The sequence below is a fragment of the Notamacropus eugenii genome, chromosome 1, assembly GCF_028372415.1.
Source record: "Notamacropus eugenii isolate mMacEug1 chromosome 1, mMacEug1.pri_v2, whole genome shotgun sequence".
Taxonomy (NCBI): domain Eukaryota; kingdom Metazoa; phylum Chordata; class Mammalia; order Diprotodontia; family Macropodidae; genus Notamacropus; species Notamacropus eugenii.
Genome location: NC_092872.1, coordinates 590,262,744 through 590,286,297, shown reverse-complemented (window position 1 = coordinate 590,286,297; position 23,554 = coordinate 590,262,744). Strand labels below are relative to the sequence as shown.

General features: G+C 37.0%; 1 protein-coding gene across 1 annotated transcript in view; it reads right to left on the bottom strand.

The window, feature by feature from the left end:
* MACROD2 (mono-ADP ribosylhydrolase 2) overlaps nt 1-23,554 on the bottom strand; it is a 2,147,078-nt gene that overhangs the window by 79,252 nt on the left and 2,044,272 nt on the right. The window contains exons 12-14 of the mRNA XM_072634489.1: nt 6,331-6,408; nt 2,428-2,502; nt 2,117-2,209 (exon numbers count right to left, since the gene is read on the bottom strand). Coding sequence (XP_072490590.1) covers nt 2,117-2,209; nt 2,428-2,502; nt 6,331-6,408 — 246 coding nt within the window. The remainder of the gene's footprint in view (nt 1-2,116; nt 2,210-2,427; nt 2,503-6,330; nt 6,409-23,554) is intronic.

Genomic DNA, 23,554 nt, shown 5'->3' with positions numbered 1-23,554 from the left:
TAAATCTGAGAAACCTCTGAATCCAGAGTTATATAGCATATTGATGAAGCTCAATTAATTAATTAATCAGTTGGGGGGGGGGGTAAGATGGAGAGGGATGCTGGAAGGTATAATTTACTAGACTGTTCTCTTGCTTATTTTATCTATTCAAAAAGAATAGTCATATTTAAAGCAGTTGTGACATCAACAAATAAAGGAACCAGGGTGAAAGATTTTTTAAAAATGTTTTCAGATAGATGCAACATAACCTTAACCTTAACTTTAACCCTATCCTCAACTGTAATCCTAACTCTCATTCTAATTCAACTGCAACACTACCTAAATGTAACTTTGACCCTACCTTTAAATCTAATTCCAACTTCAGCTCTTACCTGAAAACTAGCCCTTGCTTAACTGAACACAGATGCTAACATCAACTCTAACACTAAACCTAATAAAAGCAAGGAGAAAACATGAGTTGAAAATCATAGATTTTTTTGCTCACCCATCATAAAAATATCAAATTAGTTAACCTTTTAGTTTAGCTGTTAGCAAGTAGAAAACTATATTGATTTGTTCATACCCTCCCTTGTCTGCTTGGTCCTATCATCTGCTGAAAAGCAGTAAGATGCTGAAGAGAAACAATGGAACTGGATAATCCACATAGAATTCTAGCCCCAGGATAACCAAGCGTTCTAAGGGTAGGCAGAACAGATGGTGAAATAGAATTATTAGAATGTGCTAAATGGAAGTATCTGCCTATAGGGGACAGTAAAGTTATACAGAGTTACATGCATAAATAGTTAGAAGTATATTTTGTCCGTTTACTTTGCATGAGGCACAATAGAAAATGTAAACAATTACTAGGAATGTAAAATTAACCAAACAGGTATGTCATTTCCAATGACTATGCTTCTGTATTTTACAACATAGATAGGCAATTGAAATAAGCAAGCAGCATAATTTACCTGGATTAGAAGGAAGGGTTATATCAATTCTATTATCTTTGTCAGTAATAAAATATACCACCAATGTTATGAACATGACTAGCAATTAGTCTCAACTGGGATTTGCTGCAGGGAGAATGCTATTACCCTGTGTGTGTGCAAGGCAGGAAGCTAGTGCTATTAACCTGGATACACAGTGGAAAAAGTGCCAATATTACTAACCTGGCTTAGCAATTAAGTAAGCGTCAATGCAGCTGTCAGAAAGGACTCATCATTAGGAAGTTGTAGTTAGTATTGACATTGACATACAATAGAGATTAGGTCTGGGTTTTCATTTGCAGCCCATATTGATCTTGGCGGTGCTAAACAGGAGAACCATCAATGTTACTCTTTTGCATATGCTTTGCAATTAAGTGTTAACTTAAACATAACAGCAAGGATGAGATCATAGACGTAGTTTTTCCCAAGCAGTGGTTTTAAATTTTGGAAAAGAGAGTTTTCAATTTGGCACAAGGAGCAGTAAATACTCAATTCCTCAGAGATTATTTAGTAAAACAAATCATTGGAGACTATGAAATTTTATCTTCAATCCAAATATTGGCTTCTTTAACTGCTGTTTTAAAATTGTTTGTTAGAATGTGTTCATCCTTCCTGTGTCTTCAGAAGTCATTTTCAGGTTCACTTACTTCAACAGTAGTCAATATTATGGTTTTGCAATATTGGGGAAAAGAAAGTTGCAATTTAAAAGGCTCACATAATGTGCATATTTTCCATAAATTACTCCTTTAATCAGCATGCTATGGAGGCAGACAGTATAAAATCGATATGAAAAGGTTAATGTATTTGTTTTAAAGCCATTTCTGAATTTTCTCTGCCTTGTTTTTCCTCCACTACATAATTTCCACTTCTTATAGGCACCCTCAATGGTATCATTTCAAAAATTGGATTAGATCCAAATGAGTAATAACATCTTCACACCACCTGGAAAAAATACTTTAAAAATTACCTTCTTGTGCTACTTGTGGGTTTTAATCCACTTCTGAAAATTGTCGCAGGGTTAGAAAAATATTTGGGTTTTCTGATCACAACCATCAAGCACGAGAGAATAGCATTGATGCTTGAAATCTGGACAAGAATCAAAAAGAAGTCCATCCATCCATTTGAAGACTTAGCTTTGAGAGCATTCCTACCTTTTTCATTTTCTTTTTCCTCTTTGTCATCAGTGGCTGCAGTAACTTCAGGTTTTGGAACAACTGGGGTATCTTCCTGGTTTGAGAAAAGTTCTGAATAGAATGAGATGAGAAGAAGCTAATGTAAGGATCATTGAGAATCATGGCTCCAACCTGAGAATTCTGATTTAGCTTTTATAAGTTTCAAAAGACACACTGAAGCACAACTCCATCTCCCAGCCAATACTATTCTAAAAAACTTAAGAAGTAGAGAAGTTACGGTTCACAGATTTATCTCATAAAATGATCACCACATATTCTGGGTTCAGTACCTTCTGTTTCCATGTATGAGCTCTGGGATTCGAATTCCATTTTCATTTCATTCTTCATTGAGTCATCATCAGGTCCTGTTAAGAGCAGCAATTGAAAATAAAGGAGATAGGATATTTATGACCTTATCTTTATCATGGAAAAGAAAAGAAAGAAAATAGTCAGACACCAAGTTCTAATCATATCCTGTGAAACAGGCAACAGATTTTGAGAACAATTGGGGCTAAAAAAGGTAATTTTTGAAAAATGGCCAAACATTTGATCAATTCCGAATTATCTGTTCTGATGGAAGGAAGAAATGTCTTGGGAAATACCCAGGTAATTCAGGCAAAGCTGCTTCTTTTGGCATGCATTATCTCTGAAATTGTTTCATTTTTCTACTTTGCTTTCCCCCATATTCGGGAGGTTTTGATATTTTAATGAAATTTAAATTTGAATTGGATGAAGATGAATATCTAATTTCTAGTCCCATTCAACCTTCTATGATATCTTTGTGGTAGAGTGGAAAAGAACCCTGGCCTTAAAGTCAGAAAACGCTCATTAACTTCTAGTTATCCTATTTTCTAGGTGTATGGCCACAGTAGAGTCATTTACACTCCTAAAATCTTAATTTCCTCATCTGTAAAATGGTGATAATAATACTAGTTTGTTGGGAGGAAGACCCTCTGTAAACTATAAAACACTATAGACAGGTGAACTATTTATGAAGTATGTCTATACTAATATCTATACTATAGGCTTTTCCTTTCCAAAAATCCACTTATGCTATTATCCTCAGACCAACTTTGCAAAAGAATCTTGAGTGGTATTGAGTCCAATGGTCCAGCAATATATATCTATATATCTATATATATATCTATATGTATATATATGAACTTGATCCTTGTGTTATGATACTCATGTAGCTGAGTACTTACTTAAAGCACTGGAAATGGGCTGAGGAAGAGCTGCATTTAAATCCAACCTCAACTAAACTGAGAGACCTTGGACAAGTCACTCAACCACCCCAAATCTTTACTCACCTGTCACTAATCAAGTTTACTAACCTGTAAACACAGATACTACTAGCACCTACTTCACAGGATTGTTGTAAGGATCAAATGAGATAATATATGTGAAGTACTTCTCAGCCTTAAGGTATACATAATTAATATATGTTCCATAATAAGTAATTTATAATATAGATTTACATTTGCTATGTACATATTAACTATGTTTATTGTAGCAAAGATCATAAGTGAAATCAATGAAAGAGCATTTTTTCTGAGGGGGATGATCTAGTTGGTAGATTAGCCACATCGGTCTTGCTGTGTATATAAAGTGTTTTAATCTTGAGGGGATGAAGTTGAAACTATGTATTTTGCAGTGAGGAATGGATTTTTTGACAAAAGAAGCTGAAAATCTTAACTGATGTAGGATGCCAGAAGGACTGAAGAAAACTACAAGGGAGACAAGATTTATTTTAATGCCCTCAGACCCTCCATTTCCACAACCCCTACACAATGCAGGAGCCTATTTCCCCACATACTCAGTGATATTGCCCAAGATTTTAAGTTACCCCTTCCCTAACATTAACATTAAAAGTTTCATTTTCACCGTACCTGAAGCTCAGTTACAGGAAGGAAAGGGTCTGATAGACTAATTCTTATTAAATATTTAATTTGTTCATAATGTAGCAATATAATTTTACACTGAGTCTCAGTACCAGGAAGGTGCTGGCTGCTATGGTGGAAGTGATGGGAACCTATTGGGGAAGTAACTACTGCCACTTAGAGTTTTTGATCGAGGAGATAAAAGCCAGGAGGAATCTCGCAGGACAGAAAGTTAATAAGCTCAGCTTGGGGCATACTGAGTTTCAAGTATTGGTAGTAGATCCACATGAAATTGTCCTGGAAATGGTTCAAAATGAAGGTCACGGGCTCAGAATACATGTAAAGACTGGTGACAGAAATTTTATAGTCATATGTGTAGAAGTAGTAAATGTCAATGGGGGTAAGGGGGTTAAAAGAACTACCAAGAGGAAGTATTATAGATGGAGAAATCTAGGGGTAGATGTCTACCTACCCTAAAAGGCTAGGATACCATTATAGAATCTCTGAGAAGGAAGGGACTTTAGAAACCATTGAGAATCCATACCCTCCTCCCCCACCCCATGCTCCATAATGTTCCTGACAAATGGTCATCCCACTTCTGCTTGCAATCTCTAATGACTCCCAAAGGAGTCCATTCTATTTTTGGATGGTTTTAATTGTTTGATAGCTTTGCTTTACATTAAGCCCAAACTTGCTTCTCTGAGACTTCTATTCATTGGTCCTAGTTCTATCATCCCAAGGTAAACAGAGCAAGTCTAATCCTTCTTCTACACAATAGCCTTCAAATATTTTGGAGGCAGTTTACACAAGCAGGACTCCCCTGGCCACCTATTATTATCCCTCTCACTCACTCTTAGGTCTTCATTTCTCCAGGAATAATGTCCCTATTTCCTTAAAAGTATCATCATAGGGAGCTTAGACTCATTACTACCCTAGACCTCCATGTATGATTGATATAAAGAGAAACACAAATTGAGGAATTTCAAAAGACCCAGCTCTTCATCCTGAAGTCTTACTCCAGCCCTGGAATTCACACATTGGAAGAACCCTCCACTCCTTCAGCCTCTCCCTCTGATCCGGTGGCTCCTCCTAGAACCTCCTTTTAAAGAGGTTGCCCAGGTTAGCCATGTCTCCTTCCTCTCCAGGACGTACTCTGGATCTCCTCTACCATGCCTCTGCTCTTCTGGAGCCTTTTTCCCTGACTCAACTACTTTTCATCTTTCTCTTATGTATTATCTTCTCCGTGAGAATGGATAGTTCCTTGAAACCAGGGACTATTTTTTTTCCTTGTGATTATATTCCTAGCACTTAGCACTTGGTACATAATAAGAGTTTAGTAAATGGTAGCTGACTTAGTGCCTGACTGATTGCTCTAAGAAGTGACCCAGGATTCCGAATTCATCTTAGAAGGAGGAGCTCTGGATGTGTGTATGTTTTCCTTACCTTTTATTAAGTTGTCATTATCAGAGACCTAGACTTCTTCTACCTTTCACTCATGGGTTGACCAGCAAGTTTCATTTTTTTTACTTACAGTAATGGAATATGGAATGTGTGTGTGCATGTGTGTGTGTATGTGTGTGTGTGTGTACTCTTTATATTCTTCAACCTCAAACTTCCCCATTCTTCCCTGCCCTTCTCCTACTATACATAAAGCCATGCTGTTGTGTTTAATGAACTTTTGAGCTTTGTGCATAAAGTGAACTCTCAATTATCCATCTTAATGGATAGCAGTAGAACAGATAATCCAAAAATCACTTGGCTTTGAAATGTGTAATATGATTATTTCTACAGCAGATTTACTTTCCTAATTATATTTGGCTCAGATGAAGCTAAATTAATTTGTATTCCCTGTGCATACACACTCCGATGAGAACTGTGCTAAAGAAACCAGGCTAGAATGAAATATTTTCTAGTGATAATCCTCAATTTACCCTCTGAATTGACTATATTTAACTTTAACAACCACTCTACAAGTCTAGTTTTGCAGTTTGCAGACTATTAGAAACTGATTTTTCTCAGGCCAGGACAAACTACAAGTTTCCTCACAATAACCTGGTGAGATACTTAATACAAGGATTATTAGACCCATTCTATAGATGATGGAATTGAGGTTCTAAGTGAAGGGACTTACCCATGATCACACAGCTGTTTGTTTCTGTTGTGAGATTTTAACTCTATCTCCATTATAATATGGCTCACTTGATCCTCCAAAGGTGGATTTGGGGCTTTGAGGTATTTACATTGGCTAATCAATGGCCTGTGCATACTACGTAACAAGAAAGTCTAAACATGTAACAAAGGACGACTATATACCTTCAGCAGGATCTTGGTCACGCACAGAGCCACGGGCAATGTCATCTGCTTGTGTAACACTGGCATCTGCGGGAGAATCTGATACAATAAGAGAAATGAAATAAAACAAAAAACCCTTAAATGGTATTTTTACTAAGGAATAAATATAACAGCCTCTGATACTAATTACCATATGAGACTTTTTTGGGGGGAGGAGGGTTAATATTTTTATTCTTGTAAAGGCATGAAATACTTTCAACCGCCAGTAACACACTTTTTAACCAATCATTCACACCACCATCTAAGCATTCCTCAACTGAGGACTCCATGATGACTAATATTTGGCCCTAAGAAAAGAGCCAGGGAGCAGGAGAGATGGGATGGGACTCTCAATGTAAATTCTAACATAAGGATATGGATGCTTAAGAATTTTTTTTATAAAAGGACATAAAAGGGCGATGTTCTCTGGGAGTGACTTTGATCATCAGGTAATAAAGACAACCAACATTTACGTGGCAGTCAAAGTTTACATAGGGATTTTCTCACAATGACTTCTGTGAGGTGGGTAAAGTATTCTTATCCCCATTTTACAGATAAGGAAAAAGGAGGTTCAGAGAGTCTTGCTCTAGGTCACATGACTAGTAAGTGGAATTGAACTCAGGGCCTTAAGACATGATAAGATTTAAAGATAACAGAAGTTTGCAATTACCTGGTTTAATCCCTGCTTTTCAAATTAACAAATCAAGTTCAGACTTGCTCAAGGTCTCTCATATAGCAGAACCAGATTTAGAATCCAGGTTTTTGAAGTTAAATCTAACAGCCTTTTCACTGTACTCTTTTTTTTTTTTTTTTAAGTTACAGTTTAGTTCTTGGCTTTGGTGACTCTGACTTTTCTTTCTCTCAATTTGATCTCTGATTCCCAAGAAACATCTTTGACACACATACCTTATCTACCCCATCAGACCACTTTTTGCTCTTCTATTCTCTGATCTAGATATTGATCCAGGGTTGAAAACAATTATCCTGTCTTAAAGCTCTCTAAGGCCTGCCACAAGCCAGTGGGAGGCAGCAGAAACAGAGGCCCTTTGAATTATACTTCAGGAAAGGGAGGCCTAGGGAGGAATGACCAAAGTCCTGTACTCCAAGAAATCCCTCAAGGGATCCCAAGGGATATGACTATAACACTGTATGTTTCAGTAAGCAAAGTCTGTGCAGTCAGACTTATCAGATAAACCAGGAAAAACAGAGAGGTGATGAAGGCATGGGGTCTTCAGTCCAAAAGAGCCCACTGAAAATTGTGCAATAACTTTAACAACAAACATTGCAAAGTTTATTACTTGAGCCTGCCAAAAGCAACTTCTGATGGATAAGTAAGGAATCTGGGTAGTTAACATCTGATTCAAATTTAATAACTAGTGAAGCAGGTATGCACCCAGAGTGTATAGTTTTAATTAACTGCAAATAATTCCCTGAGGCAAATATTTAATTATCTGCACAGCTTCTGATTTCTTTCTGAGAGTGACAATAAGTTTAAAACTCCAAATTTGGAAACTGAAGTGAGCATAAACACATTTTTCAAACTGTTATCTCACTTGTGTCAAATCAATTCAAATTCTCCCCGACTGAATTGTGCTTTTTCTATTTTGGGGTTAAAAATATTGACTGCATTGCCTAGGAAATTCACTTTCTTCACATTAACACTAAAGTACGACTATTATTTAAAAGGAACTGCACAGATCATACTAAATTAGAGAAATTCAGAGAGGTGGTATCTTTTCTTCAAGTCTATATTTCAAGGACAAAGATAAACCAGAGGATTGATGGAGAGGGCAAGCTAGAGGGTAAAGGATCTACCTCTAGTTCGTTCTGGGTGAGGATGGGTAGAAAGAACTAAAAAGAAAAGTCTTAAGGGATATATATTACCCATCTTCAAGTATCTGAAGGAAGTTCATAGAGAAAAGCTATTAGAGTTATAGTAGAGAGTCCTAGTTTTGGAACCAGAGGACCTAGATTAGAATCTAATTCTACACTTACTAAACAAGATCACCTTGGGCAATTCAATTAACCTCTCTGTGCCTTGGGTTTTTTTTTTTTTCATCACAGGTCCTTTATATATCTAAGTTATCTCTACTATACCTTTGATCTTTAAACATAGTTTATATTGAAACCAAACTAGCAAACTTATTATTCCTTATACATAATATTTATCTCCCATCTTTGTATCAGCTAGGTAGAGCAGCGGGTAGAGTGCCAGGTCTGAAGCCAGGAAGACTCATCTTCTGAAATCAGATATGACCTCTGGCACTTACTAGCTGTGTGATCCTGGGCAAGTCACTTAACCATTAAGCTTCAGTTTCCTTATCTGTAAAATGAACCCAAGAAGGAAACAGCAAACCACTCTTCTTCATTTCTCCCTCTCAGAATTCCTAGATCTGTCCAAAGCTCTGCTGAAGCTTTACCTTCTACACCTGGGCTTTCCTGATGCTCCTCGTTTTTGGCACTGATTAATCTAAATTACTTTGTTTTTATTTTGGACATATTTCAGTTTATCTGTGTATATGCTATGCCCCATGTCTTCACTCCACAGGAGAACATAAACTCCTTGAACATAGGAACTGTTTCATTTTACTTTTGTATACTCAAAATGGAGCATAGTATCTTGCAAATAACTGTCTTAAGTTTATCTGTGTCTTTCTTAGGGACTATCACAAATGTATTATACATAGCAAGCTTTTAATAAATGCTTACTGAATTGAATCTAATAGGAGGGGGCTTAACAAATATTTGCTGAATATAAGCCAGACTAATGGGGTTCAGAAATTATGTTGGAATTAAAAAATAATTGTTTTCCTGATTTAATTTATAGAAATTGCCATGACCATGGGCATTCTAAATTCAGGATGCTCATTTGAATTTGAAATTTTATGATTCTAAGAAATCTGATTTGGTAATGTCCAAAATTCGATAATAGTTATTACCTAATTCTTAGAGCCAGTCAATGTTATTTTAATAAAAAGAAAAAGAAATAAAATTTATATGTAGATTCTGACTTTCACAATATTTAAGGTCAATGCCCATTGTTTCCCAAATGCAAATATTACATGAAGTATTCAAGTTAAAAGTCTAAAGACTAACTCATAAGTTTAAAATGAATCAAAGGAACACCTTCATAAATAAACTCTTTATTTAGAAAGTTGTCAAAAGTAATGATATATTTAAATAGTATTTTTAAGATTTAGATTTTAAAAAGTAACTTAAGTAAAAATAGTAGTTCTGAAATATAACCTGTTAAAATTTACAAACATCTTTTCAGAATAGGGACACCCATGTGGTTGTAGTTACTATAAAATAATGTAATCCATTGTTTAAAGAAACACACCAGAGCTTATGAGTTTCAACAAGGGGGGAGGGTTATAACCTACTTTGGTTAGGATGAATGCTTCCATTGATAAAGTATTGGATCTTTAAAGAAGTATCATAATATCATGGTCTTTCAGACAAAAAAGCATCTATTAAGTGCCTTCTGTGTACCAGGCACCATGCTAAGTCAAGAAAGAGACAGGGTAAATATGAGATCATCAAGAGAGGGAAGGTGCTAGCATTAAGTGGCATAGGGAGAGCTTCTGGTAGGTGAGGTTTTAGCTGGAACTTGAAGGAAACCAGAGAAGCCAGGAGGTGGAAATGAGGAGGGAGAGAATTCCTGTCATGAGAGACAGCGAAAGTGCTCAGAGTCCAGAGATGTGTCTTATGTGTGCAGCAGCAGGATGCCAATGTCACTAGATCACGGAGTACATAAAGGTGAACAAAATGGGAAGCCCAGAAAGTTAGAAGTCCAGTCTCTGAAGGGTTTTGAAGGCCAAACAGAGGATTTTACATTTGATGGTGGGATTGAATACAGTTATTGGAATCTTTTGAATGGGATATGGGGTGATGTGATAAGAACTGAACTTTATTTAGAAAGATCAACTAGATATCTGAATGAAGGATGAATTGGAGCAGAGAAAGACTTAAGGCAGGGAGACCAATCAGCAAGCTGTTAACTATATTCCAGGCATGAGAAGATGATGGCTTGCACCAGGGTGGTGTAGGAAGGTAAGTGACACAGTGGATAGAACACCCTGGAGTTAGCAAGACTTGAGCTGAAATCCAGCCCCACACGTTTACTAGTTGTGTGACCTTGGGCAAATCACTTAACTTCTCTTTGTTTAAAGTCTAACAAATGTAAAATGGGGATAATAAAGTAACGATCACCTAGAATTATGAGAAGCAAATAAGACAATTTTTGTAATACTCAGCACAATGCCTGGAACATAGTAGGCACTTAATAAATGTTAGCTATTTATTATTGTTATTATCATTATGGCAATGATGGAGAGAAGGAAGTGTATATGAGAGATATTACAAGTGAAAAATCAATAGGAGTTGACAATATATTTGATATTGGGGCTGAGTAAGAATAAAAACTCAAGGAAGATACCAAGGGCACAAGCATGGGCAGTGGAGAAGATGGAGGTACCTCCATACTAACTGGAAGAGTGGAGGTTATGGGAGGAGAAGTGGAAGGCCTCTTTGTGTGAGACAGAAGTGAAGAAGGAAATAGTGGCAGAAGGCAGCTAAGCAAGGCAAGATGAGAAAGGGGAAAGAGGGATTCAGTTTTCAGTGAAATATGAGGTCAATGGAGAGAATGAGAAGAGGACGAGACATAGTGGGTTAGAGATTTGGAAAAGCCATTGTGGTGAGTGGGATAGTGAGTGATTTAGGGAGCTATCAAAGGCTTGCCCTGTAGCAGTCAGGGTCTAATAACAATAACAAAAATTGTAGTAAATCTAGTCGGGACAATTTCATGTTTGGTTTTTTAATTTGTTTTTTTTTGTAAGGCATTTGGGGTTAAAGTGACTTGCCCAGGGTCACACAGCTAGTAAGTGTTGTGTCTCAGGCTGGGTTTGAACTCAGGTCCCCCTGGCTCCAGGACTGGTATTCTATCCACTGTGCCACCTAGCATAGATAGCATGTGTTAGAGGCAAGACATGATCTCACAGCTTCTTAACTTTGAGACCAGCTCTCTAGTGACCATGGCACACTACTGCTCAATTAAGGAGAATTGTTTACACTGAGATACTATTTCAAGGTTTCCTTTCTTCACAATCATTTCATGAGGTAGAATGGGCCAGCATCATTACACCTATCTATTTTTTTCTCCTTAGAAGAGCAGCGCATTTATGTCTAGAAAGATGATCTGACTTCCCCATAGTCAAAAAGAGTAAAATTTAAGCTCAGGTCTCCTCACTCTAAGACACTTCTTTCATTGTGTTATTGCTGCCTCTATCAAACCATTCACAGAAGGAAGTCTGGCCAGACTGATTAATTTTCCGAATATTCTTAGCTTAGTACTGATAAAAATGAAAAGGAACAAAGGAGAAACTGATTTCTTTGAGTTCAGTCACAATGTATAAAGTTTCTGCTCCATTCATTAAAAGATCATAAACTCATAGATGTAGAACTGGAAAGGACCTTAGAGGGCCTGTGGTCCAGCCCCCTCATTTTACATATGATGAACCTAAGACCCAGAGAGGTTAAGAGATTTATTCAGGGTCACACAGGATATAATAACACAAATGATACCTTGGCAGGAACCATCACAGTGTCAAAACAGAATGAGTAGATGAGTCTGACTGGGTTATTAAAAAATACTCCATTTTCCTTTCTATCAAATTGGGCTTTTATTGTTCTTTTTCTTTCTTCATCAGAAGCAGAAGAGAAGGCAGATCTGCTCTGCTTCTCAAATTTCAGGTCATCTGTGGCCCCACTCTTTTTGTCTGCCTATTTTTGCCTCCTTGATGGTTTTCCTCCCAATTCATATCTGATCTTATTCTGTTCTCTGTGTTCTAAGTCATTCATCACAGACTGGCCCTAAATCATTAAAAAAAAAATCACATCCAGCATAGTTCTAACATATCATATGTTTTGCTAGAAAGATGACCTATACATCAGGGTCAGAAGAAATGCTCTGTTTGGTTTTCCTTTTAATTTAATCTGATAATGTAGGGACATGGTAACGGGGCTATTGGGAACACCCATTTTAAAGAGAAACTATTCATACCTTAGTGACTTTAATCACAGTCTGGTAGAAATGGAGAGAATCTGATTCTTCCCTTTCTGGCCTCATACAGTTCTTTGCTTACATATTGATTAAGCTCTTAACATATATCTTTTTTTAAAAATTATGATTATTTGCTACAATTATCAAGGGCATACATGCCTAGAAAAGTAGATGGGAACTAAAATATAGTAAGAGAGATAATAAACAGACCTGTTGGCATTTTGGTACCCTCAACTTTTTGCAAGAATATAAAAGTTTTCCAATGTATTAGTTGATTCTTCTAATGAAGACTTTTGGGAAACATATGTACAAAAATTTCATAGGCATGGAGGGAATTTCAGTAGAAACTTGACTAAGGTGGAGCAATTAGAGCTTTTTCTAGGATGATGAAATTTAAGAGGGCTCTGAGGGTACTTGTTTTCCTTGAGTAGGTAGAATCTAAGCATAGCATTTGACTGGCAAGCATAGTAAGTTAAAATAAGTAGCTTCCTCTCTCTAGCAGCTGTCCCAACCTTTATTTGGTTTTCTTCCCCACTGGTGGCTTTCTGGGCAGCATCTTTTCCTCTGGAGATTAGAGGGAACCTTAGAGTCCTGATTAGAGATCCCTTAGGGTTCAGATGCTGGTATTGCTAAAGTCTTAGCTCAGAACTACATTTTAAAATGAAGATTGGAGGGCCCTTTCTGATGATGAGGGCTGGAGAGATAGGGGTACAGGAACTCCAAGACTGGAATTCCCTGTGTGGGCCATCTGGAAAAGAATTCATGGACTCAAGTGTTATTGAGGTTAAGATGGTAAAGATTTATTATGCTTTCCAGTGGGCAAGAGTTGAATCTGCAACTTGAATGGGATACAGGTAAAGTTTATATAGGATATTCTATAGAAAAACATGTGCCAAATATGCTAATTAGGTGATTCAGGGCAGGATTAGGGAGTGGTTAAGGAGTGGTTAGTTCTTAAAGGAACACGTACTTTTAGTATCTACTGCCCAGGTATTTTACTCAGAGTTCACTGGAAAACAGCCCAAAGTGGGGCCACATGGAGGTATGGTTTTAGGCCTGAAACATCACCAAGTCAACTAACAGTCAGGGCTGACCCAGGAATCCCAGGCTGCTCTCATCAATGTCTTGTTAGACAAGATAAAAGTAAGGGAGTAGGATACATATGATTAGTCAGTGAGTAATAAATGTTGTTATGACCCCATACACAGCCAGTTCAGCCAGTATACAGCTGGTTCAAATTAATAAATGCTATTGCTGCATCTGGCTACTGTAGCAGGAAGGGAGATAATGGTTGTTGCTGGGGCAGGCCATCCTTGAGCTGGGGAGAAACCACTTAGGATAGTGTTTTGAGGCTAGGAAGAAATGAGATTTTTAGAGAGAAATGTGATTTTAGAATTAGGGTCCAAGAAAATGCACCCAAGCACCCCATCAGGGATGCTTGCTGCCCTGTCTACCCCACCTTCTAGCTATAGTGGTTTCAGTCTGTAAAACTGAGAGAGGTTCCACATAGTTGAAATCAGGGAACCATCCAGGTGTTGTCGCTATTTCTTTAAGACATATACCTAGTACTCCATGAAAAACAAACACACAAATAAATAAACCCCAATAACCCATTATTATGTAAATATCTTACAGTCCCAGAATAGGGTTCTATACACAGTAGACAGTTAGTAAATGTTTGTTGTCCTTGAATCTTTGCCCCTTAGGTTACCATCTATTTCATTGTGCACAAGAAGGGGCTGGAACAAAATATGCCTTTAGATCAACCTCTTAGCGTTCAAATGATTTGATGCCAACAATACAGATGTCATCCTCTGGGAAGTCAGGACCTAACTTCTGCTCTAAATCATTGTTTTCCTTTAGGAACTAAATCATAACTGTGAAGGGTCAGGAATTACAGTAACAATAATCCCCATTTATGCAGGATGATCCAACTGAAAGGGTGCCGGATTTGGAGTCAGAGAACCTGGGTTCAAATTCCAATAATGTCACTTAAAGTGGACAGGTTATTTCACCTCTATGTGATTGTTACCTCATCTATAAAATAGCAAAATGAGGGTGTTGAAGTAGATGACCTCTGAGGCCCCTTTCAGCTCTAAACCCAATCCTATGACTAGTGCTTTAAGTTTACATGTGCTTTCCTTACAATTACCTTTGACATAAGTGGTTTTCCAGAATTTAACCTTTGCATTTTGCATAATGGGAAACCATTTGTTCAGTCATATAGATAAAGTAGCAGAGGTGAGATTTGAATGCAGGACTCCTGGCTTCTCCTAATCCAGTGCCCTTTCCATTATATTACTCTGCTTTTCAATTAGATTTGCTTGCATATATTGATGTGAACTGGACCTGGGATTTCATTGATATATTGAACATCCAGGGGAGGAAACTTGTTTTACCATTGCAGATGGACACCTGCTCTGTAACTTACAGTATTAAAGTGCTACTCTGGCCCCTGAAGGATTAAATGGCTTGTCTAGGGTCATACAGCTAGGATGTGTCAGGATGAGAATTTCTTGCTGGATTCAAAGCCAACTCTATCCACTATGCCTTGCTGTCTGTAAACATGATATGTGTAGAAAGAAGAAAATATAAGACTTGATATTTAGTAGTTGGATCATTAATTTTTGTATTCATAAATTTAGGTACTCCTGTTTTTAAGGTACCATAAATAGACCATGGGTACCAGATGAACCAAAGTGTGTTAAGGAACTTTCAGAAAATTAAAGAAAGGAAATAGAACCACACATACAAGAAGCAAGTGCACTGAATTTCATTTTTAAATATGACCCTAATGGGAATGAAGAGACCATTTTCCATATCAGAGAATGGAGAAAATGGTGTTATTAGGGAAGTGTTTTGATGTATCAATCAAGGGAAAAAAGTGTTAAGACGAAAACCTGTGAAATATGATAATCATGAAGATCTTGGGAGCCAGAGTGAGCTAAATTGACCCTAAAGTGTTTTGTTCCCTTTCCTAGAAAGACTTTATTTGAATCTGCTACTCTTTCAGGCTGTTTTCTAGAGTTTCTGTGAAATAGTCTTTCAAAACTCCAATGACATATATACATTTGTGCAGATGTGGGTTTGGATGACTTACCAGCTGATCTGCACATTTAGCTATTCTGAATGGGCAGAATTAGTATGGTAGAAATGTTGGGGTGGTAGAAAATCTGCTCTCACAGTGAACTCTGAGATGAAATCTTTTCTTACTTAAAGTCAGATATGAATACAATGTATGCCCTGCTCAACAACAAAACTCCCTGAAATTAAACTTTACTGATCAGAATATATCATCAATGTTGACTCAAGGCATATGACAATGAAAAAACTAAGACTAATGAAGCAAAAACAATGAGGATCTTGTAGTTTTGATAATGAAAAATATAAAGGGCTTTTCATGACAAGTAAGATAGTATATGCCATTTGGTAAGAATAAGACAATTAATTAAATACAGCATCCTAAAAGCCTAATTTAAAATTTTATTACACACTCCTTGAACATTTATGTGTAAATCCCATTTACTTTGAAGGGACAGAGCAGATAAAGAAATCTTACAAATAGGATCAACCAAATTTTCAAAGCAGTGATGATTTTCTGTTGATCCACAAATTACTTAAATTAAGAAGTTAATTAAAATAGTATTAGAACCATTATGTATTCTTCCTCCTAACCATGATCATGAAAAGCAACATGTTCATCAGACAAGGTTGGCTTTGCTGGTAGGTAAAATGGCAAAATTTGAGGGGATCCTGGGAGGGGCCTTTCACCTCCCAGTATCAGTCTTATTGCCAGCTACCATCTTGCCATGTTAACTTCATTCTTTCAGTTCTGAAGTCCATTTTCAAAATGCAAGTGCCTTTTCAGTTAACATCTTAATTGTTAGTCATTTAGCAGGGATTGGTTGTCAGTTGAATTTCCAGACCAGTTCAAGAGAGACACAGAAATAAGCACCTCTGTGTCTAAGCGGATGGGCATTGAGGTGGCACAGTGGATAGAGTGCTGAATCTGGAGTGAGGAAGACCTGAGTTCAAATCCAGCCTCAGACTCTAGATGTGGGACCCTGGGCAAGTCACTTAACCCTGTTTGCCTCAATTTCCTCATTTATAAAATGATCTAGGGGAAGGTAATGGTAAACTTCAGTACCAAGATAACCCCAAGTAGCTTCACAACAAGTTGGACCTAACTGAAACAACTTTAACTACAACAAGTCTATGAAGATCAGGTACGAAGAGAGATGGATGGGGGAAGAAATCCTAAAAAAGGATAAGTTCTAAGGGATGAAGGGACTTCTAATTGGGGAAGTGGGTGGGTGTCAAAGACAGACATTTAAATAATTTTGCAATCTGTCAATTTCCTTATTTGGTAAATATAAGGGTTGACCTAGATCATTGCTAAAAGAAACTTTCAGTTCTAAAAATCTATTATTATACTTTAACATCTGGTTATAACTAGTCCTATATTTGCTCGTTTACCTCTTATGAGAGGTAAGAGGTGAATCGTGACCTTCTAGCATCAAAATATTTTTTTTGTCAGATTAGACAAAGTGAATCTTAGGAAGGCAGGCAGATGGAAAATAGTTGTGGTTCATTTTATGGTATAGATCTTTTTATTTTTTTTCCTAAAATATATGAGCCACTATGAACTGTCATAAATGCAAAAATATATGAGCCACTATAAACTGTTATAAATGCAATTGACTTTGAACTCTACTAGGTAAGCTTGCTATTTTTCAAGGAATCCTATGATAAATTTCTGTAAAGTGAAAAATCTGTTTTGGAAGGCAAATAATCCACTATGAATTTTATCTTTGGTGATAAGTATGGATTTCACTTGCAAGATATGCTTTAAATGGCACACATGTACACATCTGCCTTGCATACCAGGCAGTCTTTTTATTCTCTTCCTGGTAAGCTTATATTTTTTCTTCCTAAGGATATTATGAACCCAGTGTTCCAGTGACCTTTTCCTTACAGACATATTTATATTTTGCCAGAGACAGTGATGGACAAATTATTATGCAAGGGCTTGAGTTTGTGAGATTCAGATCACCTTAACATATTTTCTTCTTCATAGAACCAGATATATTGGATTTGGTTTTTTTAAAAAAAAATCAAAAATATTTATAGATAAGCATGCATCTAGGGATAACTAAGTATCAAAAAGGGTACAGATAGCATCGGAATTAATCAAATGATCATTTCTTGCTGGCAGTCTCATTTTAAGGTATCATTAAAAAAATAATAGTACTATTACTTCCTGAGGACAAATTCTTCTGAGGTCAAGCTTGTAAATCTAAAATTATCCAGAGAGTTTGCACATAAATCTATTTCTAATCTGAGTTATAGAAGCAGGTGATACTGTCAGTGTGAACTTGGATAAGTCATTATTTCTATAGGCCTTAGTTTATTCATCTGTTGATTGAAGGAGCTTTAACTAGATGATCTTAAGGACTACTTTTAGTTAAAAATCCTCTGAAATTCTGAATTTTTGTTTATTTAGATGAACTAAATTTGACTTTCCAGGTGCTTAGCTAACCCTACTTTTAACTCTACTAGGTGCACATGCTGTTTTTCAGGGAATCCTGTAACAAATTTCTATAAAGTGAAAAATATATTTTGTAAGGTAAACAGTCCATTATAAATTTTATCTTTGGTGATAAGTAGAGATTTCATATACAGGATTTACTTTGAGTGGGGGCACACATCTGCCTTGTGTGCTAGGTAGTCTTTTCATTTCCTTCTTGGTAAGAGTTAAAACAATAGTTTAGCACTTTCACGACGGTCTATACCCTGGAGCAAGCATTACCATTGTCCCTTCACTTTCCTGGGACCACACTATGTGCATGCATACCTATGTGTGCTTTTTTTTTTTTAATGCCTACATCCCTAATTTCCCTGGACCTCTGTGGCACAGTGGATAGAGTTAGAGGCCTGAAGTCAGGAGACCTGAATTCAATGTGACCCCAGACACTTACTAGCTGTGTAACTCTGGGCAAGTCACTTAACCCTGTTTGCCTCATTTGCTCATCTGTAAAATGAGCTGGAGAAGGAAATGGCAAATCATTTCAGTATTTGTGCCATGAAATCCCCAAATGGAGTCACAAAGAGTAGGACACGATTGAAATGACTGAACAACCACACTCTCTGATCTCCCTAGCTAGATCCTTGAATATACCATGAGTCATAATTCTTTATAGTCACATAATGCTTTGGCTCAGCTTCCTACCAAAAACTCAGAGGTCGCAAAGTAGATAGAGCATCAGACTTAGAGTTAGATAGACCTGAGTTTCATATCCTGCCCTAGATACTAGATGTAAGACTCTGGACAAGTCACTTAAGATCTGTCAGACCTCTCTTTCTTTATCTGCAAGATGGTGATAATAATAGCACCACCCTTCCAAGGTTGTTGTGAAGTACATATGTATGTAGAACTCTTTGTGAACCCCAAAGCACCATACAAATATTAGCTATCAATAGTGTTTTGCACATATAAATTACTCAGTGCATACTATGTGACTGATTACTGGTCTTGGGAATAAATGAAGAAAACTGATAAGTAAAATTCAAATAAGAGATCCTACCAGGAAAAGAGTAGAGGGTCTTGGCAGAAAACAATGGACACCATTGTTTTAATCCATTTGGATCTCCATCATGGTTCAGAAGTTTGGCTACCCAATGTCATACTTTGTAGATTTGGTCATTGGAATCTTATGGATGTATCCTCACAAGCCAAAGACAATACATGCCTGTCTATAACCAGTGACTTAGTACTAATCCACCAGATAACCTCAGTAAGGTGAGGTGACCAGCTATGTGGATATGCCACCTTGCTATCTTGTGACACTCAGAGCAATAGTTATGGCCACGTGAGTGGCCAGTTGTATTTAGAAATGAAGGAGTTGTGGTATTAGGAGGGAAAAGTAATCCGTTGTATGACTAAAGCTACGGTGAGAGGGAGCACTGAGCAGTCCATTTTGTTTAGTCATAAGCTTTGCAACATTGCTTCAAATTACTTTCTTATTATTGGAAGTTGAAAGGCTAGTCTGGGAAATGATGAAGGCGGGAGCATGGTAAGGAAGCTAGCATTTGTGTTGAGAAAGTGAATTTAGCCTTGATTAAGGAAGCATGAAATGTTTGATTCAGGAAGGGTATATGAAAGAGAAGTTAGATTAAAGGAACATAAAAAGCATGAGATAGCAACCAGTGAAAGACTCTAGAAAGTGTGTGTTCACAAGTATGACTGAATGAACAACTGTAAAGGAAGCTAGTCATAGTTATAAAGTGGACCCTGATCTGAGAGACACTGTATGGGAGGAAAACCATGAAGCCATGACCTGTGTTCTAGTGCTCACATCTCCATCCTCCTCTCCATCCTCCTATGCAGTGTACCTACTAGTGGCCTAAGATATGACCAAAAAAAAGTCTCAGAACAGATTTTTATTTCACACAATATATTTAAACTGTATGTGTTTCTGAGATTCTATTTCTTTCTTGGAAAGAAAATGTTACTTAGAGCTGGAAGGAACCTTGAACATCTTGTCTAATGCCTTCCTTTTATAGATGAGGCAAAGGTTAAAATGACTTGCCCATCATCACATTGCTAGAAACTGCTTGAGGCAGGATTTGAACCTGAGTTTTCCTCTTAGTTGGACTCACTAAGCACTATGAATCACCTCCTCTCCTTTGTTTCCAGGAGGGCTTCTTAAACTTTTCCCACTCTCACCCCTTTTTGTGTTTTGGCAGCATTCCTTGGAGCTGTGTGGCCTGAGGGTATGTGCAGTGTAAAGTGCACATGCTTTGTGTTCAGAACCAAGACTGCAGTGAAGTTGTATGAGAAGCGCTGCCAGAAATACCTTGGATTCATTATGAGTTTTATTTTTAATTAATTTTTGATTGTTGCATCTTCAAGAAATCTTTTGCTGTTGTCAAAATTTTCACTACCCCATATGGGATCTCAACCCACAGTTTAAGAAGCTCTGGTTTAGAGCATGATGTGAGTGTGGGCAAGATTGAAAATATGATCCTGGTCTGGGTCAATGGAATTGCCTTTTGAACAGACTCACCACATAACCCTGATCAGTCCTCTCACAAATCAGGTGGCACACAGAGACCCAATTAAGGCAAAATGAATATGTGACTATAGATTAGTGGATAGCACATTGGCCAATAAGGGCTGCCTGTATAGCAACTGATACCTGTTTTCAAATTCAATATCCCACAAGTAGTAATGGGTACATTTGGGGTTGTATCACCACATTCTTTTCCTGTAAAAATGTATTTAAGTAGTATGAGCAAAGTCTTTTTCTTTATATATGATTTGCTGGAACTGCAAAAAGAGGTGAATTTTGGTCAGGAGACTTGTTTCTCATCTTGGTAGTTGTGTGAATATGAGTAGGTAACTTAATCTCTCTAGGTCTCAGTTTTCTAATCTATAAAAGGAGGATACCAATACCTGCATTTACTTACCTCAGAGGGTAACTTTGTAAACCTCAGTATTCAAATGTACAACGGAACTGTTATTTCTTTATGGTATGAAACTCACATGTGGAAATTCTCCTTAACACAATTTAATAAACCAATGTTTACTTGAAAAATATCACTTAAACTCTCTGAGTCTCAGTTTTCTTATCTATAAAATGAAGATTTTAGATTAAATTGTCTCTAAGGTATCTTACACCTCCAAATTCATGATTCAATTATTCGTTGGGTTGCTTGAGTTACATAGAGGGTGAAATGACTTGCCCAAGGTTATATAGCTAGTAAGTGTTAAAAGTTAGATTTGAAGCTAGGTCTTCCCGAGTGGAAATTCAACATTTAAGTCACTATTGTAGGCTGTCACTACAGTGACAGTGTAAAGAACGTTAAAAATATGAGCTGTGAAGGTATTGATAATGACAATTATGTTGGTTGTTTTGACTGTTAGTAGGATGCAAGCTTCGACCTTTTTTTCTAGGAATTAGGATGGATTTATGTTGAGCCATTCCCTCATTTATCTGTTCCCTTTGTGACCTCTATGGGACATGTGAAATTAGTATGTCCATACAGGAGTCACATTTGAAAATTTGGCCACATTAAAACCATGCTCTAACCAGCCAACCAAAGAACAGCAATATTTCTACAGGCTAATTTTGAAAAGAATTTGATAAGACACTTATTTTGGAAGAGCCTTAGGCAAATCATTCCTGAGCTAAAACAAGACTTCATATGTCCTTAACAGATTTCAGACTAAGGACCTGAGTAACAATCCACTCATTTATCACTCTGTAAGAAAAGCATGATAACACTAGCCATCATGCTGGCCATGGAAATGAAAAGAAAAATCCTGAAAATAATTTAAATTATAGAAGAGTCCTCAGAGACTGGAAGAGACCTTAAGGATTATTAGTCTGAAACCTCATTTTATGAATCCTCTTTAGATGAGGAAATTGATCTCACTGCTTTCCCTGAGGTCACATAGCTAATTAGGGACAGACTTGTGACGAGGACCCAGGTTGCCTAGCTTATAGTCAGTCCACTGTCTGTGGTACCAGATATATTAATCTAATATTTCACACACACATATGTAATTACATGTGTTTACATGGAAGCTAAAGACCAAACATACATCAGAGTTACAACAAAAAAGAACAATTAGGAAATTCAGAAATCATTCTTCATTTTATGTATCTATTATGGAGGATACTCATTTGTGAACTTTAGTAAGACCCTTGAAAAAGCCATCTACATTTCCTGCTTTCACTTCCTCTTCTCTTACCCTCTTCTAAACCCTCAATCTGGCTTCTGATCCCATCATTCAACTGAAATTGTTTTCTCCAAAGTTACCAGTGATGTCTTAATCGCAAAATCTAATGGCTTTTTCTTAATCCTTCCTTTTTGACCTCCATCCTCTAAGATACTCTCACATCTCTGCATTTTTTTTGTGATTCTGCTCTCTCCTAATTCTCCTCTAACCTAATTCTCTTTCTCAGTCCTTTTGGTTAGATCCTCATCTAAGGCACACTAACTGTCAATGTCCCCTAAGGCATCGCCTTGTGCCATTTTTTTTTCTTTCTACACTCTCACATCTGGTGACCTATTAACTTGTATGGGTTAACTTTGATTAATTTTCATAAAATCAAAATGCAGGTATTTCTCAGATCCAGGTTCTATCTGTAGTCTCCCTCTTAAACTCCAGTACTACATCACCAGCTGTGTATTGGACATTTCAAACTAGACATGCTGCAGACATCTAAACCTCAAGAAACCTAAAACTGAACTCATCTCTTCTTCTGAGCTTTGTTATTGTTGAGAGCATGATCATCCTTTTAGTTACCCAGTTTTGTAACCTTATTGGCATCCTTGATTCCTCACTCATGTTTCATTTCCAATTGTTTGCCAAATCTAACCATTTCAATAATATATTCTCTCTCACATGTCCCCTTCTCTCTGCTCACACAGCTACCATCCTAGCTCAAGTCCTATGTTTTGTACTGTCATAACCTCCTATTTGGTCTTTTTCCTCAGATCTTTCCTCACTGTATTCTATCCTTCCCACATTTGTCAAAGTGATCACCATAAAGTAGAAGTCTATGTCACCTTCTTACTCAATAAACTACAATTTACTGAGAGCCCTCTAATACTGAGTAACAAATATAAAGTCCTCTGACATCTAAAACTTCATCATCTCAGGTTATGGGGCCACAGTTGGGACATTCAGTAGGAAGCCTTTTCTTGATCCCCCCATTGTCTTCTTTTTCTTCTCTAAGGTTATCTACTTTGTATATGTACATGGTGTCTCCTCTGTTATAACAAGTTGCTTAAGATGGAGCTATTTAATTTTTGTCTTTGTTTTTCTAGCACTTAATATTTAGTGGGCAGTTAATAAATATTTGTTGATTGAGTGACCCTATTACTTATTTATAGATATGAGGACTTGGACATATTGACTAACTTGTATCCTTACCATGAAATGCAAGAAAATCCAAATACATGTAAAATTCATTTATACTCGTGGAAAATGAAACAAAATACGATTTGCTTACTGGCAGTATTGGTTCTAAAGAAGACAGACTAAATTAAAATAAATGATTAGCCATGACAAGTGAAGTGCTAACAATCTACTGATTAATGAATTTGATAACAAGTCTTATCTTCTAAGACATC